The sequence below is a fragment of the Mirounga leonina genome, unplaced genomic scaffold (assembly GCF_011800145.1).
Source record: "Mirounga leonina isolate KUSES-001 unplaced genomic scaffold, KU_Mleo_1.0 Mir_168, whole genome shotgun sequence".
NCBI classification, from domain to species: Eukaryota; Metazoa; Chordata; class Mammalia; order Carnivora; family Phocidae; genus Mirounga; species Mirounga leonina.
Window position 1 is genome coordinate 45,516,114 of NW_023270426.1, and position 16,637 is coordinate 45,532,750.

The following is a 16,637-nucleotide window of genomic DNA, read 5'->3' on the forward strand; positions in this document are numbered from 1 at the left end:
CAGCTTAGGCTCCATCTCCTTGGGGAGCCGTGCCAATGCCTCAGCTACTGACAGATGAGAGTATTTCTGCCTCCTGATCCCTAGGAGCTTTATTTGACCCTTGGTATTGTCTTTTCCTTAGGTGATTTACTGACTTCATTTCAATAGGTAAGCCCTTTCTTGTCAAATAGATTGACATGTACCTGAAGGGAGACACACTTTTTTTTCCCCCCCAGTAATAAGCATATAGGAAGTTCTGAGTAAATGTGCTGAACTAAATTAAACATTTAGAGACTAGTCCTATTTCTTTTTTTTCTTTTTCTTTTCCCTCCCTCCCTCCCTCCCTCCTTCCCTCCCTTCCTCCCTTCCTGAGAGAAAGCGCATGTGTGGAGCAGTTGGGGCAGAGGGAAAGAATCCCAAGCCGACTTCATGCTGAGCAGGAAGTCTGATGCTGGGCTCAGTGTCACAACCCTGAGACTATGACCTGAGCTAAAATCAAGAGTTGGAGGCTCAACTGACTGAGCCACCCAGGTACCCCAAGACTCATCCTATTTCTAAGGCTAAGCCGCCTTTCCTTTAATCTTTGCTTTAAGGCATAATTCTAAATGTTAAATGATCATTCTAGAGTTTCTCCAGGTTTTACACATGTGTCCACTAGTTTTTTTTTTTTTTTTTTTTAATAGAGCATGAGAGGGGGGAGGGTCAGAGGGAGAAGCAGATTCCCTGCTGAGCAGGTAGCCCGATGCGGGACTCCATCCTGGGACTCCAGGATCATGACGTGAGCCGAAGGCAGTCACCCAGCCAACTGAGCCACCCAGGTGCCCTGTCCACTAGTTTTATTGTCTAGAATTGGGTCTACTAATTTAGCTATACCAGTTTTAAAATGTCTTAATTTTTATTGTTGAGTTGGCACATAATGTTAGACTAGTTACAGGTGTACTACATAGAGATTGAACAGTTCTGTACCTTATGCAGTGCTTACCGTAAGTGTATTCACCATACATTAATATAATATCGACTGTATTCTTGGAGCTATAGTTTTCATCTCCATGACTTGTTCTATAGCTGGAAACTTGTACCTCTTAATCATTCCCTTCACGTATTTTGCTTCTTCCTCTACCCCTCTGACAACCACCAGTTTATTGTTCTCTGTATTTGTCTTTTTTATTTTTTTAGATTCCACATAAGTGAAATCATGTGGTTATATATTGTATTTCTACACCACAGTAAGCTAGAGAAAAGAAAATGTTAAAAAAAATAAGGCAGAGAAAATAACTTCCGAACACTGACTATATGTATCGAAGAAAAATCCATCGATAAATAGACCGAAGCAATTCAAACTTATGTTGTCCAAGGGTCAGTGTATTTCCTTGCTTTATAAAAGTGAGTGGAAAATTAAAGAATAGAAATGAGAAGCTGGCAAAAAAGCAAGGGTCTGATAACTCTGATAAGGTCATTTGTCCAAGTAGAGAATTATCAGTACCAATGAAATCCTCGCTAAACTTGTTTGTGTATGTTGTTAGGCAGAAAAAGCAAAAGTAAAGCACATTGTCAGAAAAGCTGGAGTGTATTTTGTTAAATTCTGACCAAATTCTGCAGTTAGTGTTACTAAATCTCTGGCAAGGGACCCTCTGCTCCTGAAAGTCTGTTCTCTTTTGTCACAGATTCGGTGTGTTTTAGGGATGGATTATGTATAAAAGTCTTATTTTTTGTGCTAGTCCTCCACCCCCATTCCATTTAGAACTCACTTCCACTTCATGCTTGCCCCACACTATTATATTCTGTCAGGTCAGTGCTATTACTCCTTAAAACTTGTAGCTTTTCATGGATGTAGATCTTATCCAAACCAGATTGTGAGTTCATCAGTGATAGGGGTGGGTAGGGTGTTATATATTTTAATCTTTCGCATGACAGCCTCCCTGGTGCTTGGCATGAAGTAGGTGACAGCAAATTGACTTGTGGACATGATAGAGGAATTGACAACTTGATAGGTTGTATCTCTCCCAAGATGCCGAGTGATAGAGCTTTGCACTGATGATGAAGGATACACTGAACAGATCACTAGCGTAAGTGAGATGGTTAAGGGGTTGTTTTAATTGATTTATAAAAGGCTTTGTATGCAAATACAGCCTACAAAATACAAGTGAGTGTGACAGCTTTGGTGGGACTTTTTATTTTTTTAATTGTCAATTAGCCCGCAAATAGTACATCATTAGTTTTTGATGTAGCGTTCAACGATTCATTAGTTGCGTATAACACCCTGTGCTCATCATTGGAGGGACATTTTGTTAGGAGCTAGCTCACACTCCTCTTTGTACTTCACAGATGTTCTCTCATTTAGGCTGCACCATTTCAGACTGTCTCCCCTTCTTCCTCGGCTGCACTCTGTTCCTCCACTTGAAGCTGCTCAACCCTGTGTAACTCAGGTAGATAACACCAGTCTGAGGCCATTCTGTAGACACCACTGTGTATTTAACAGGCTTATTTCTCATATGCTCTCTTCTTACCCGTTTCCATTGTGCCAGGACTGAGGCTTTTCCTTAGACTTGGCCTTATCTCCCTGTTGTTGATGTGTTCTTTTCTCCTTCTCCAGTTAGCAGAACAGTTGTGAAACACAGTTAGAATTCTATGCTCCTAGGTTTGTTTACAGAGCTGAGAATCAACATTTCCAAGGGAAGGTTTCAAACCCGAGATGGCAATAGAGTTGTCCCAGTGGTAATGGCTCCTTTGAGTTTTCAGACCGTAGGGGCAATATTCAGCTCTGTAAAAGTCACATATATCTGGTATAATACCATTCAGAATTCTTGATGCTTGGAGGTTCCTCTGGGCTGGGGTGAGGCTGAGCTGGGTGGACCCATTTCAGATGTGTCTGGCCCCAGCTAGTGCTGAGTCATTTTGATCAGTCTAACGTTTAGAGGTCATTCAAAATATTCAAATGCTTAAAAAGCCCTTTAGCTGAGCTTAATAATTGCAGCTAGCCTTTGAGTGCTTGTGACAGGCACCAAGTATTTTCTGTTGTTAGCGTCAAATCTCAGTCCTCACAGAAATCTTAGGAGACAGGCACTCTTACTATTATTGCTGACAGATGAGAGACTGCCTCAGGGAGGAGAAATAATGGGCCTGAATCACACATTTGGAAGAGGGCAGAGCTGGTGTTCATGGGCAGCCTGCTCCTGAGACGTTACTCCTATGAGGTGTTTGCTGCTTTTCAGCCAAGCAAATTGCTATCTTTGAGACCATAGTTATGTTCCAAAAGGCCCCCTTGTGCTGAGGCTGAGGAGAGCTTGGGCTGGACAGATCTGATGGGCTGGACTCACGCGCCAGTTTGACCACTTCCGGCGGTTTGATCTCAGCGAAGTGGTGCAATTTTGCTAAGCTTTTTTTTTTTTTTACTCCTGTAAAGTGGAGCTGGTAACACTGGATGTCCTCTTACCGGGGGAGAGCAGGTGTCAGGGAGGTGCCTAAAGTGAATCTCGTTAAAATGGGGACCAAGATCTTATAGGAAAGAGTGGTGGAAAAAAGATTTGCCTGGGGTTCTGCTTTCTTGAAAATGAAACCGGAATTAGGAAAATGAGTATCGTTTATAGAACGATATTTGATTTCTGTGGCTAGCAGGCAGCAGAGCATCATGGGTACGAGTCCAGGCTCTCGAAGCAGGCAGCTGGAGTATCTGGCCTGCTGTGTTTAGTGGGATGCTAGTGCAAGTGTAGTTTTCACCTGCTAATTCTTACTCTTAGGAGGAACATGAAGTGTGTGTCTGTGGGGGGAAAGTGAGGGGGAGAGAGAGTGATGGTGGGGGGATTATGACTTTTTCTGACAAAATTGATGCTATTACATTTGATTTTCAAGGCACTAGTATGAGGGTTTTTTTTTTCTTTTTAAGATTTGTTTTAGAGAGCAGGAGAGAGAGCAGGGGGAGGAGCAGAGGGTGAAGGAGAGAGAGAATCTCAAGCAGACTCCATGCTGAGTGTGGAGCCCCACGCGGGGCTCAATCTCACAGCCCTGAGATCATGACGTGACCTGAACTGAAATCAGGAGTCTGATGCTTAATCGGCTGAGCCACCCAGGTGCCTCAAGGAGTTATTATTTATTTATTTATTTATTTATTTAAAGATTTTATTTATTTATTCATGAGAGACAGAGAAAGAGAAGCAGAGGGAGAAGCAGGCTCCCAAGGAGCAGAGAGCCCGATGCGGGACTCCATCCCAGGACCCTGGGATCATGACCTGAGCCGAAGGCAGACGCTTAACCATCTGAGCCACCCAGGCGCCCCTCAAGGAGTTATTTTTATTAGAAATACTTAAGAAGTTCTTCTATTTTCTCATAGGGTAGGGAGGAGAACGTACTCTTCTTCCTTTAATACTGAACTTATCTTTAAGCCTTTATCTCATTATGATCACTTTTTCACTTGTTAATGGATCTCTGCCACATTCTCATTGATCAGCGATTTCATGATTTGAGGAGTTTCCCAATACTCAAAAATATTATTCTCAATTGTATTTAACTTTATTTCATCCTTAAAAAAAAAATTTCCAATTTTATCTTAGGGTGATAGGTATTTTATTTATGATATCCTGTAACCACATCAAGACCAAAACAAACACTATAAAACATCTGACATACAAGGGGGATTGCCTGGAGAATAGATGGCAGCGTTAAGAAGGGGAGGTGAGGTGAAGAAAAAATGTGGGAGGGAGTTGCTCCTCATCTTCCAAGGGGTCAGTTGATTTAACAGTTACTTTTAGGTTTAGGTAACTTTTGCTTCAGTGTAACCTTGTAAATAAAGATTCGGGTGAGTAAGACCTCCTACATGTTACTCTCAGGGCTGCTGTGAGGATTCTCTAAGATGTTTGTAAAATACTTAGCATGGTGCCTAAACACAGTAGCCTTCCAAATGTAGTTCCTAATAGTATTAATAAATATTTGACCATTATTTGTTAATAGGTCTTGTAAGAGGTATACAAGCCAAGGATTTTGGGCGTGTTCAAAGAAAAATTAAAGTCATGGGTTTTATATGGAGAAACCCAGAATTCCATAAAGTCAAGAACGATTAATTTTCTGTATAAGTTGAATGTTATATTTTCTTTTATTTTTAATTTGGAATATTCTCTTCACCTGTTAAATGGTCTAATTTTTATTAGAAGTAACTAGCAAATGATGTCACTGGAATATTAAGTATTCTTTCTAATATGTGTGAAATACTGAAGATTTTGCATCTTGATGTTCTTTTCACAAGATTTTCCCCCCTCTGAAGTAAACTTAAAAATGGTGGCTGTGTACCCTAAATCATTCTTTGGTGTCTGCCAGAAACACTAGAAATCCTTTGGCCTTAAGTTTTTCAAGAAACATTTTTGAAAAATAAAAACAAAAAAAACTACTTGAGCCTGAGAATTTTTGAAATTGCAGACGGAGAAGTTAAGCTTTGGGAAATGAAGTGTAGAGCATAACATTTCTGTAGTGAAAAGCTAGTGTGTGTACAATGTGGGCAGTTATATTCTTGCCTGGGAAGTACAAAATGGTTTTGTTATTAAACTTGACGTAAAAGGTGGCACGGCATGATTTAGTCATGCATCTGTGCAAGTGAGTGCAGATCTTGCGAGGGATCATTTTTAGAAAAATTCAAATGAGAATATTGTTTTTTATACCTATATCCATTTGAAGTTACATTATTTTATTGAGTATATAATACACTTGCCACAAATTATTCTCTCTCCAACTCAACCAAGAAATTCTGAGAGCGATTTTTAGAAGGTTTGGGACCAAGGCTGATAATTGTGGGGACTTTAGTTTTAGTTTATTTTTAAAAGGAGTGAAATGTAGTTTCTTTCAAGAACTAAACAGTTGCTGTTCAAATGGTTGTTCAATGTCTGTACTGAAAAAGGGCAAAAGAGTAGGCAGGATAATGAAATTGGAGTTCTTCAATATGTAAGGTGAAGTAGAAAGGGCATGTTGTCTAGCCCTTGATGTTTACCTTTTGGCTGAGATCGTAGTATGATGCAGATTGGAAACCCTCACGTGATGTAGTTGGCATCATAATGATGGAAAAGTGTAGAGAAACTGGATCCTTTGTAGCTTTAAAGTGGTGTGATACTGCCTTCTGCCCTGCGGTACAACTCCCATGCACCTTCGTGCTAGGTAAGCCTAGAATCCAGCTCTGGTGCCCTGGGCACACTCCACAGCTCGTTCCTTATCCTACTAAGCCTGCGTGGAAACCACTGGGAAGACTACCCACTGCCTGATAAGTGGGGAGAAAGGCTTATTTAATAGGAGCAGATCTGCCAAATGTTGTACCCTTAGAAGTAAAAACAACCCCCCCCCAAAAAACCTGTGTATCCTTATTGTGTTTATTTGTAAATTGTACTACGGCAACAGTGTATTATCTAAAACCTACCCCAAATTTAAAAAGCTATGAAGATGGGTGCCTGGGTGGCTTAGTTGGTTAAGCGACTGCCTTTGGCTCAGGTCATGATCCTGGAGTCCCAGGATCGAGTCCCGCATCGGGCTCCCTGCTCGGCAGGGAGTCTGCTTCTCCCTCTGACCCTCCCCCCTCTCATGTGCTCTCTCTCATTCTCTCTCTCTCAAATAAATAAATAAAATCTTAAAAAAAAAAAAAGCTATGAAGATTAGGGACACCTGGATGGCTCACTCCATTGTGTCTGCCTTCTGCTCAAGTCATATCGAGTCCTGCATCGGGCTCCTTGCTTGACGAGGAGCCTGCTTCTCTCTCTGCCCTGCTGCTCCCCCTGCTTATACTCTCTCTCTGGCAAATAAATAAAATCTTAAAAAAAAAAAAAGCTACAAAGATTGTTATTCATAACCTTTTTGTTCTCATTAAAAACATTGATATATAATAATGTCAGTGAAAGTAATAAGACACATGGATCATTATTTTGTTTAGTAATACTCTGTGACACTTCAGTTTGGGTGTCTGGTTCAAAGCACTTTTACTTTGAAATTGGATTTAATGTGTGTCATAGCTGAATCAGATAACCTCTTTATGATACATTTTAATGGAAGTACAGTGTTATACTTAAAAATCAGGGGATTTATGTTTTACTCCCGTCCACTAATTACATAAGTTTCCTAATGTTTAAAAGTGACCGCAAACTCCCATCTCCCCTGATGTCACTCAGTCCTCCTATAACTTAGAACTTGTCACATTTTTAAAATAGAAAACCCATGAAATATTTGTTTTGAAAGATTTATGTAGATTTGAAAGCTTTTTTATTTTCCAAGAATTTAAAGCCTGCAGATTTGAGGGCTTTACTAGGTTGCAAGCTTTAATTACTGCAACAAAGTCACCAAGCAATGGTAACATGTATTAATACTCTTTTTCAAAATGTTGTGATGGCATGTACTATCTATAACCTGAATTTCCTTTGAAATATTTTTCACTTACTAAAATATCACCCCTCTCTTGATGGAACAGGCTATTTATTTGGAAAAATGAATGTTTTTAAAGACATGTCATAAATAGCCACTTTTCTTAGAAAAACCAGAACCTTCTATTTTGGAAAGAGAAAATTATGTAGTCCATGTTTAAGTTTGACAGCTTTTTAAAGTACTTTGCCACAGTATAACCAATACACCTCAGTGTGGTGTATGGATTTTTATGATCCTTTCCCAGCTCATGGCAGAAATTGAAAAGATTGGACCAGGTTTGAAATTCTTTTTTTCCCTTAATTTGAGGGTATAATTGGCTTTATTCAACTGAAATTCTTCCTGCTATAAAATTAACCATGATTGATGTACTGTGGAACTCTGTGGGCTTTCAGTTTCAAGTTCATTACAGTATCTTTCCTTTGGATGACACAGTGAATGAATTTCACTCATGGTGCTTTTCAAGCTTCTTATCCAAGCAGCTGCCCTACCAGTGATTGTAGTTGAATGCTTTTCCCATAGAACATTACTTTTTTTCCAAGACTTTTTTTTTATTCATTTGAGAGAGAGAGAGCGTGCACCAGTGATAACACGAGCAGGGTAGGGGGCTCAGGGGAGAGGGAGAAGCAGACTCCTCGCTGAACAGGGAGCCTGATGTGGGGCTCAATCCCAGGACCCTGGGATCATGACCTGAGCTGAAGTCAGATGCCTAACCGACTGAGCCACCCAGATGCCCCTACAACATTACTTTTTATTAAAGAAGTAATTTAGAGGTGGCTAAGTCGGTTAAGCGTCTGCCTTCAGCTCAGGTCATGATCCCAGGGTCCTGGGCTCGAGCCCCGCATTGGGCTCCCTGCTCTGTGGGGAGCCTGCTTCTCCCTCTCCTGCTCCACCTGCTTGTGTTACCTCTCTCGCTGTCTCTCTCTCTGTTAAAAAAATAAATAAAGAAGTAATTCAGTCTTCAGATTAAGTCCATATTCTCATCAAAAGTGATTTCTTTTAGATGTATCATCAGACAAGGTGTAAAAAGCTGAGTAAGGGAAAACATCTGTACTTTTATGTGTATGGCACACCTGTTACACAGCTTGGTGTGTGCTAAGATTTATTAGAATATTCGATAGTGTTCAAAGTTTTGCTTACAAAGGAATACATTTTGGTTTTACTATATTCTGTGTATTTCATTCCTTTTTAAACCATACTTACTGTAGAATACACTTCTTTTTTTTTTTAAAGATTTTATTTATTTATTCATGAGAGATAGAGAGAGAGGCAGAGGGAGAAGCAGGCTCCCCGCAGAGCTGGGAGCCCGATGCGGGACTCGATGCGGGACTCGATCCCAGGACCCTGGGATCATGACCTGAGCTGAAGGCAGACGCTTAACCGACTGAGCCACCCAGGCGCCCCTGTAGAATACACTTCTTTTGCTATTAAGTAGAAATTTTAAAAAGATCTGACTTTATCAAGTTTAGTGAAATTTTTTTGACGGATCAAAATTGTACAGCATGATTGTAAACATCGGGAAAAAAATTGCTGATACCTTGAAGCCCAGTATAAATTTAGGGTAGGAGGTCATGGTGTATGCTATTGGGTATACTTTCATATTTTAAACATACTTGATGGATGATTTTTTGGGAGGGCTATCTATTTGTTCTTAGATTAGTCATTTTTATTTTGTAGTGGGGTTGATGAGTAATTCATATTTAGGAATGAGAGTCTCATTTGTCATATTCTTATTAGCATTATTTTTAATTTGAAGTTTCCTTCCTAGAATCCTTAAGCCATTCATCTAGTTTATGAGGTTAGTTTCATTAAGAATTGATTATAATACATAAGCACGTTTAAGTAGGTCTACATAAACTGCCACAGGGCACAATGTGTTGAAAATGAGCTTGTTAGACCTTTGGTCTTCCCTGAGGATGACTTAGGAAATATACCTTGTGACCTAGGAGGGTGCCAGTTGCAGCATGTATATGAAGTATTAATGAAACTGAAGTTGAAGGTTTTTATAAAAATAGAACTTAGAGTATTTTCCTTTTTGCCTAGTGTTTACTTTGGTTATTACTGTACTAAATGTCACAATTCAGGTTGCTATATGCCCTACCAGATGTCCCCAAGGTACTACAGCTGGAGTTTGGCCTGGGACCCAGAGGCAGAACTTGGGTGGTGGTTGGGTCTCACTGTTTGACCCTTTCAGAATTCTCATGCAACCTACTCTTCACTTTGTCTTTAGGTATTTCTTGTTGAGCTCAGGTTTTTGAGGGCTGGACCACTTCCTGATCATCTTTGTCTAATGGTTGGCCCCTTGTAGGTGGTTAGTGAACCCCTTTTGGAATGAAGCTAGCTATTTTTTTTTTTCCACACTGAGCTTTAAGCTGGTTACTGGGTGTGTGTTTTATTTTTTATTTTTTTTTAAGATTTTATTTATTTATATGACAGAGAGAGACAGCGAGAACAGGAACACAAGCAGGGGGAGTGGGAGAGGGAGAAGCAGGCTTCCCGCTGAGCAGGGAGCCCAATGCGGGGCTCGATCCCAGGACCCTGGGATCACGACCTGAGCCGAAGGCAGATGCTTAACGACTCAGCCACCCAGGCGCCCCTGGGTGTGTGTTTTAACGGAGCAGGCATACCCAGAGGCAGATGGGTTGGATCCAACTGGTGGAGAGGTTGGTAACGGTGGAGTACCTACTCGCCGTGTAAGCATGAGACTGAAATCTTTGGCCTTCTGGATGAGAGGCAAAGAACTGTCTTGTCACTGAGGTCTCCAGCCTCATTTGGACCAAGGTCGATTCTAACCTCTGAGGAGCCTATTATTCCAGGAGTTAACTAAGGCAAAATTTCGGACAGGTTTATGTTGACTTTCTTGGCTTCTTGAAATATTTCAAATATTTCTTTTTTGAAGCCATCAGTAGGATAATGTCTGGGGTTGATAGGTTTTCCTTATGTGTAGAAATTAATGTGAAAGAAGAAATGGGGAGGGTATTTTATACAGATAGAATGTCTTTCCTGTCGCTCATGATTTTGTGTCTGCAGTTTTCCTATCAGTGGTTCTTCCTCCCTGGTTGTTGATAACTGCAGGGCAGGACACAGTGGTGCTGGTTGGTTATTGTGCCTCCTGTAATAACAGTGCTCATTCATTATTTTCTTTGCAGATGCAGAAGCCATGGAGTTGAGCTGCAGTGAAGTACCTCTTTATGTAAGTCCCTACGCACTGGACTTCAGCTCTAAGTGGCCCTTTCTAACACTCAAAACCTATGTGACTGGGGAGAGATGTTTGGCTCACTGTTGAGTTGAGGCTTTAAAAAAAAATAGTGTTACTGTCTCACATGGACACTGATTGGCTCTTGGTTCTAAGGTCTGGGTTTTAATGATATTTCCCTGAGGACCTTTATTTAAACTGTATAACTTCTGGACCCAGAAATACCCATTTCATTCATGTGAATGATTTTTGAACATTGTATTTTAAGATATCCTGATAATATTCAAGAATATCTTCTCTGTGTGTCTTTTTTGGGGTAAGGTTTAGTGACATTTGTGTCAGCTAAAATGAAATAGGAGTTCAAAGGGCAAAGTGCTGGGGCATCCATAGAATAGGTGGGGATTGGGGTGACAGAGATGCTCAGTGAGATGCTTGGTCAGTTGTGCCTTCTGCATTGAGGGAGGAAGGATTCTGTTCTTGAGAACAATTGCTGGGTGTAACAGGAAAGTGAATGGATGGTCTCTTCACATGTAAAATGGCATATGGCTTCATCTTCCCTCCTTAGTTTGGGCAAAACCTCTTTCCTTGGAATCTGACTGAGTTGGTGGGGGTGGGGTGGGCATGGATGGGTATATGTGGGAACTGGTTTCAGGTGACCTTTGATTCTTCAGTGCATGGAGTTCAGCCAGAATACTGCATCTAGACTAAGAATATGAATTCAATTTAGGTTAATCCTTAATAGAATGAAGTATAGGAACTAGAACAAACTTAATTAGAATCTTCAATTAAAATCTATTCATTTCCCCTTACCACACTTCACTATACAGATAGCCCACCTTCCCTCCCTCTCCCCCTACCCATCCCCCCACCTTATACATCCCCCACTCTATTCTCTGCAGAAAAAGTAAATGAAAATGAATGGATGTCAGAATAATGAAAGAGGTGCCTCCTGGGTTACCCAATGGTCTGTAGTACTCTTCCTAGGTTACGACATGCAGGTCATAAACTGTCTGTAGGCTGTTGGGCTCTGCTCAGCCATAATTAAAGATGAAGATGGTCCAAGGCTAAACTGTAAATAGCTCCTAAGTTTCCCTTTTTTTTTTTTTCCCCTTTTGGGTATCTTCCTCCTCCTCAGCTCTACTTATTCTGTCCTGCTCTCCTACCTCAAATCCCACAAACCTAATCAAGATAATAAATCTTGTAGTTGATCAACATCCTATAGTATAGCAGTTTTGATTCCTACCTATTCGATTATGATCAGACTAGAGAGTCAGTACAAATAGCCTAAGGAAAGAAGGGACTTAAAAAGCAAAAGCAAAAATATTTTTTTTCAAATTATCAAACAGTATATACTAACTAGAATAAAATGAGATACATGAAAGGTGTTAAGAAGACATTACTCAGAATCTCATCCCCAGTAGATGTTATGTTAAAATAATTCTTTGTCAATTCTAAGGTGCAGTTTTTCCCTCCCTCATTTTAACATCTCTGAAATTGAGATGTTCTTATATCCGCTGTGCGTTCTGGCAGATGTCATGTTGTAGTTACTACCTATGCATGTCTGTCCTTGGTTGTAATGGTCATATGGTTGTCACTTAAGATTACTTGTGACAAAATTAGTTGTGATTGTTGGTGATACGTGAATTAAATGCTTTCAAGATGTTTCTACCAGGATTTGTCATTAAAAAGCTAAGCTACTGTGAACACACAGTAACATGGAAGATGGGGAAATAGCAGCATGATACATGATAAAATTGGTCTCAATTTAGCAGTTCTTGCAGTGAGTATAAAATAAAATTCAATTGTGTCATAATTGGTAATTTTTTAGTGGATTATAAAGTGGAAATTTTAAATGATCTTAGATGAAATGCATTATGTATTTTTATGTTTGATATGACTCTTACTCGATATATATATCATATATATCACATATATACACATATGTGTATATCAGGTTACACACACACACATATATATGTTGTAACCTGATTTTTTGCCCCCCACTTAAAATTTTATGTCAGTATTACAAACTGATCTCGGCCAATTTGTGTACTTGGGCACATGCAGTGAGAGGTCAGAGGGGACACATTATAATGAAAATAAGACTTAAACCAATTTTTACCAAATTAGTAACATGTAAATAGAGCACACATAAGAACTATAGTAAAACTTGTTTCTATATTTTGGGGCGGGCCTCCCCTCTGCTTTTCTGTGTTCAGAAGTTTGATAAATATTTACTTCTAGCTTCTAGTTTACAAAATCTGGTTTGTAAATATTTAATTTTTAAAATTCATATTTATATTTCATATAAGATTGGAAATACCAAGAAAAAACCCCATGTTTAATCCTGTCATCAATATAAACACTGTTGATATTTTTGTGTTTTTTCAGAGTTGTATTTATATTTGTGTTGAATTTTATTGACATTAAGGCATTAATTATTAAGGCATTTATTTAGATGATGTTTTCTTTGACTGCAATATATATAAAAATATATATTACTATGTGTATAATCATATATATTTAAAGATTTTATCTTTTTAAGTAATCTCTACACCCAACACGGGGCTTGAACTCATGGTCCTGAGATCAAGAGTCACAGGCTCTACTGACTGAGTCAGCCAGGTGCCCCTCAGCTGCAATATATTGGATGTCTTTATTCTGATACTTTTATGTACTAACAATCCTATTTGTTATGATTTGTTCTTTTAGAACTGGCAAGTATATAATGAAGGTAAAACCCAAATAAAACTAGAGATTTTAAAGGGCCTATAACAAATTACAAAATAATAATTGTATGCTAATGAAAAATCTTATTAAGATGGGCTTTAAAAATATTAATTGCAAGATTTATTTCATGGAGGATTAAATCACATAAATGGAGTCATAATTATGAGGAAAAATTTGATAGAAATTATTCCCAACTTTGACCCACCCTCCACAAAAAGGCACCTTGTTCAGGTGAGTTTGTTGTTGTTCCTTTGATTATAAACTGTTTTGCCATCAGAATTCATTTTTAAAATTCAAAGGTCTTTGCTTCTTGGTCACTAAAGAGAATCCTTACTAAAAATGGTAGAGTGTTCATTTATCAGTTCCAGCAGGTTTTTGGTGGTCTTTAGGGTATTCTTTATATCGTATCTTGTCATCTGCAAATAGTGAACCTTTTACTTCTTCCTTACCAATTTGGATGACTTTCTTTCTTTTTCCTGTCTGATTTCTGTGGCTAGGACTTCCAGTACTATGTTGAATAAAAGTGGTGAGAGTGGACATCCTTGTCTTGTTCCTGACCTTAGGAGAAAAACTATCAGTTTTTTGCCATTGAGTATGATGTTAGCTGTGGCTTTTTCATATAAGGCCTTTATTATGTTGAGGGATGTTCCTCTAAACCCACTTTATTGAGGGTTTGTGTCATGAATGTTGTACTTTCAAATACCATATGATTTCACTCATGTGGAATTGAAGGAATGAAACAAATGAACAAAGAAGACAAGAGACAAGCCAAAAAACAAATTCTTAAGTACAGAGAACAAACTGATGTTTACGAGTGGGGGGGGGGGGGGGGCGAAGGCTTGGCATTGGTGAGATAAGAGAAGATCATGAGTACATTTACCACGATGAGTACTGCATAATGTATTGAGTTGTTGAATCACTATATTGTACATCTAAAACTAATACAGCACTGTAATGTTAACTATATTAGAATTAAAATTTTTTAAAAAGATGGTGGAAAGATATCTCTATACCTATAGAAAATCTATGGATGTAAGTACTCTTGTTTTCCTCATGCATTTTGTTTGGATCCATGAAGAAAGCTTTCATGTTTCTTTTTAAAGTTTTATTCTTTTAGGTCTTTCACTATTGTTTTCTCTTTCCAAACAGCTGCCATTTCAAGGACTGTTTTTTGTCCTTTCTGTGGTCTGAATTCTAGAAGCATTTTTTCTGTTCTTTTTTTTTTTTTAAAGATTTATTTAGAGAGCACACACGTGTGCGAGCTTGTGCAAGCAGGGGGAGGGACAGAGGGCTAGGGAGAGAGAGAATCCCCAAGCCGACTCCCCGCTGAGTGTGGAACCTGGTTCCAGGCTCTATCCCAGGACCCTGAGATCGTGACGGGAGCCAAAATCAAGAGCCGGCCATCTAACCAACTGAGCCGCCCAGGCGCCCCCAATACTTTTTATTTTCTACTTAAGTTTTCTGTATTGTTGAGTCTCTATCTTTTTGCCAGGACAATTTTAGTTTCCATTACTTCATTTTTAGTTTCTATGTATGTAGTATTTTCAAATCATGGCCTGTTTCTTATGCCCATATAGTTTCATAATCTTGTGTATTTTATTGTGTGCACAAAGAAAGAACGTAAAATATTTTTTTTGTATCTCAGGAATTTGTTTCAGAGGGTGTTAAAATTTCTGATTCTGTCTGGTGTGCTGTAGAACTTTATAGTTTTTTGGTAAACATTTCCGCTTGCTTAACTTTAGGAAGGAGGCAGTCTTAGTGTTGGAGATGCAGGGATATTCCTCAGTTCAGCCACAGACTCATTCTAATTTTTCAAATGAACAATGGAGGTCCACTGAGTTGCTATTGCAGGAAAAGAGAAACACTGCACTGTGATAAGGTTAGAGAAGAAGCAGGGGTTGGTGACTGGTAGCCAAGAGTTTTATATCGATTTGTAGACCGTGGGGATGTGAGCCTTGCAAATCCAATTTTCAGCCTCTGAGCAGCTTCCTGTATCTGTGCTCTAAGGGGCACTAAAGGAGCCCCTTTGGAAGACCAGGCTGTTTGCTCATGATAGAAAAAATAGTAGACATATGCAATCTGGTTTGAGGTCTAGGCTTATTATTTGTTTTTTATTTTTATTTATTTTTAAGGATTTTATTTATTTATTTTAGAGAGAGGTAGAAGGAGAGGGAGAGAGCATCTGAAGCAGCCTCTCTGCTGAGCATGGAGCCCTACACGTGGCTGGAGCTCAGGACCCTGAGATTATGACCTGAGCCAAAAACAAGAGTGGGACACTTAACTGACTTCTAGGTGTCCCTAGGCTTCGTTTTTAGATTGAGGGACAACATGGTTTTGGGAGGAGGAAGAGTGTTAAGCTAGCAAAGAGTAGTGGTGATGAACCTAATGACAAGTGTGAAAGCCTGGAAAAGTGTCAATTATAATTTATATAACTGATCTGAGATGTTTATTCTCTATCTTAAGTCTCCTTGACACCACTTGGGAGCTTGAAAGCTCTATATTGGAAGTCATAAATTTATTTTTATTCTTTTAGTTTATTGTTTTTAGCCCCTTGTTTCCTACTTCGTACATAAAAAGATCAGAAATGATGCAAGTAGAGTTTAAAAGGAGCTTTTTTTGCTTGCTTGGTATTTGCTTGAATTTTGAAAGAGATTTTGCCTTCACAAGCCAGATAGTATTTTTGCTGTTCATTGTTTTTTGGTTACTTTTTAAATTGAGTTTTTTCAAAGTTTTTGTAGATTAATAAATGTCATAAAACAAATATATGTTATACTTGTTAATCTAGGAACTTCCTCTTTTCACATTATATTTTGATTTTTATGTAAGTTGTAATTAGCACTAATCTTCCCCAAATCAGTTCAGTGCTGTGAATAAAGCAGACGAGCTCTTTCTTGAGAAATTGCTGATGGCAAAAGTTTTTTTCTCAATAAAAATAGCTTTATTACACTTGCTCATCATAACAAATGTAAGCAGAAATATTAGAAATTACTTTTTGCAAATTTGTACACACAGTGTTCCATAAAAGGAATCCTATGGAAAATCTGTTAGGATCTTGGGCAGATTCCATTAATTATTCTTCCCTGGTAACTACTGTTGAAAATTGATGCCTTTGTCTCAGCAGCAAGCATTAGAATCCCCTTGGAACTTACTGGCAAAAAGAATTTTGAGACCTTTACCCCAGACCTACTGAATCAGGCATTCTGGGGGTGGGGCCCAGCAATCTGCATTTTAAAGCAACTTTCAGGTAATTCTGTTGCACACTGGTTTGAGAACTAGATTTACTGTATATATTTACGTGTTTCTGTGTGCTCCTACAACCCTACACATAAACTTAGACACAGGCTTTAATAAA

General features: G+C 38.9%; 1 protein-coding gene across 5 annotated transcripts in view; it reads left to right on the forward strand.

The window, feature by feature from the left end:
- ARHGEF28 (Rho guanine nucleotide exchange factor 28) overlaps positions 1–16,637 on the forward strand; it is a 313,794-nt gene that overhangs the window by 58,890 nt on the left and 238,267 nt on the right. For all 5 annotated transcript variants that reach the window (XM_035014641.1, XM_035014642.1, XM_035014643.1 and 2 more), the window contains exon 2: positions 10,509–10,552. In XM_035014641.1, the coding sequence (XP_034870532.1) occupies positions 10,520–10,552 (33 nt within the window). In that variant the 5' untranslated portion in view covers positions 10,509–10,519. The remainder of the gene's footprint in view (positions 1–10,508; positions 10,553–16,637) is intronic.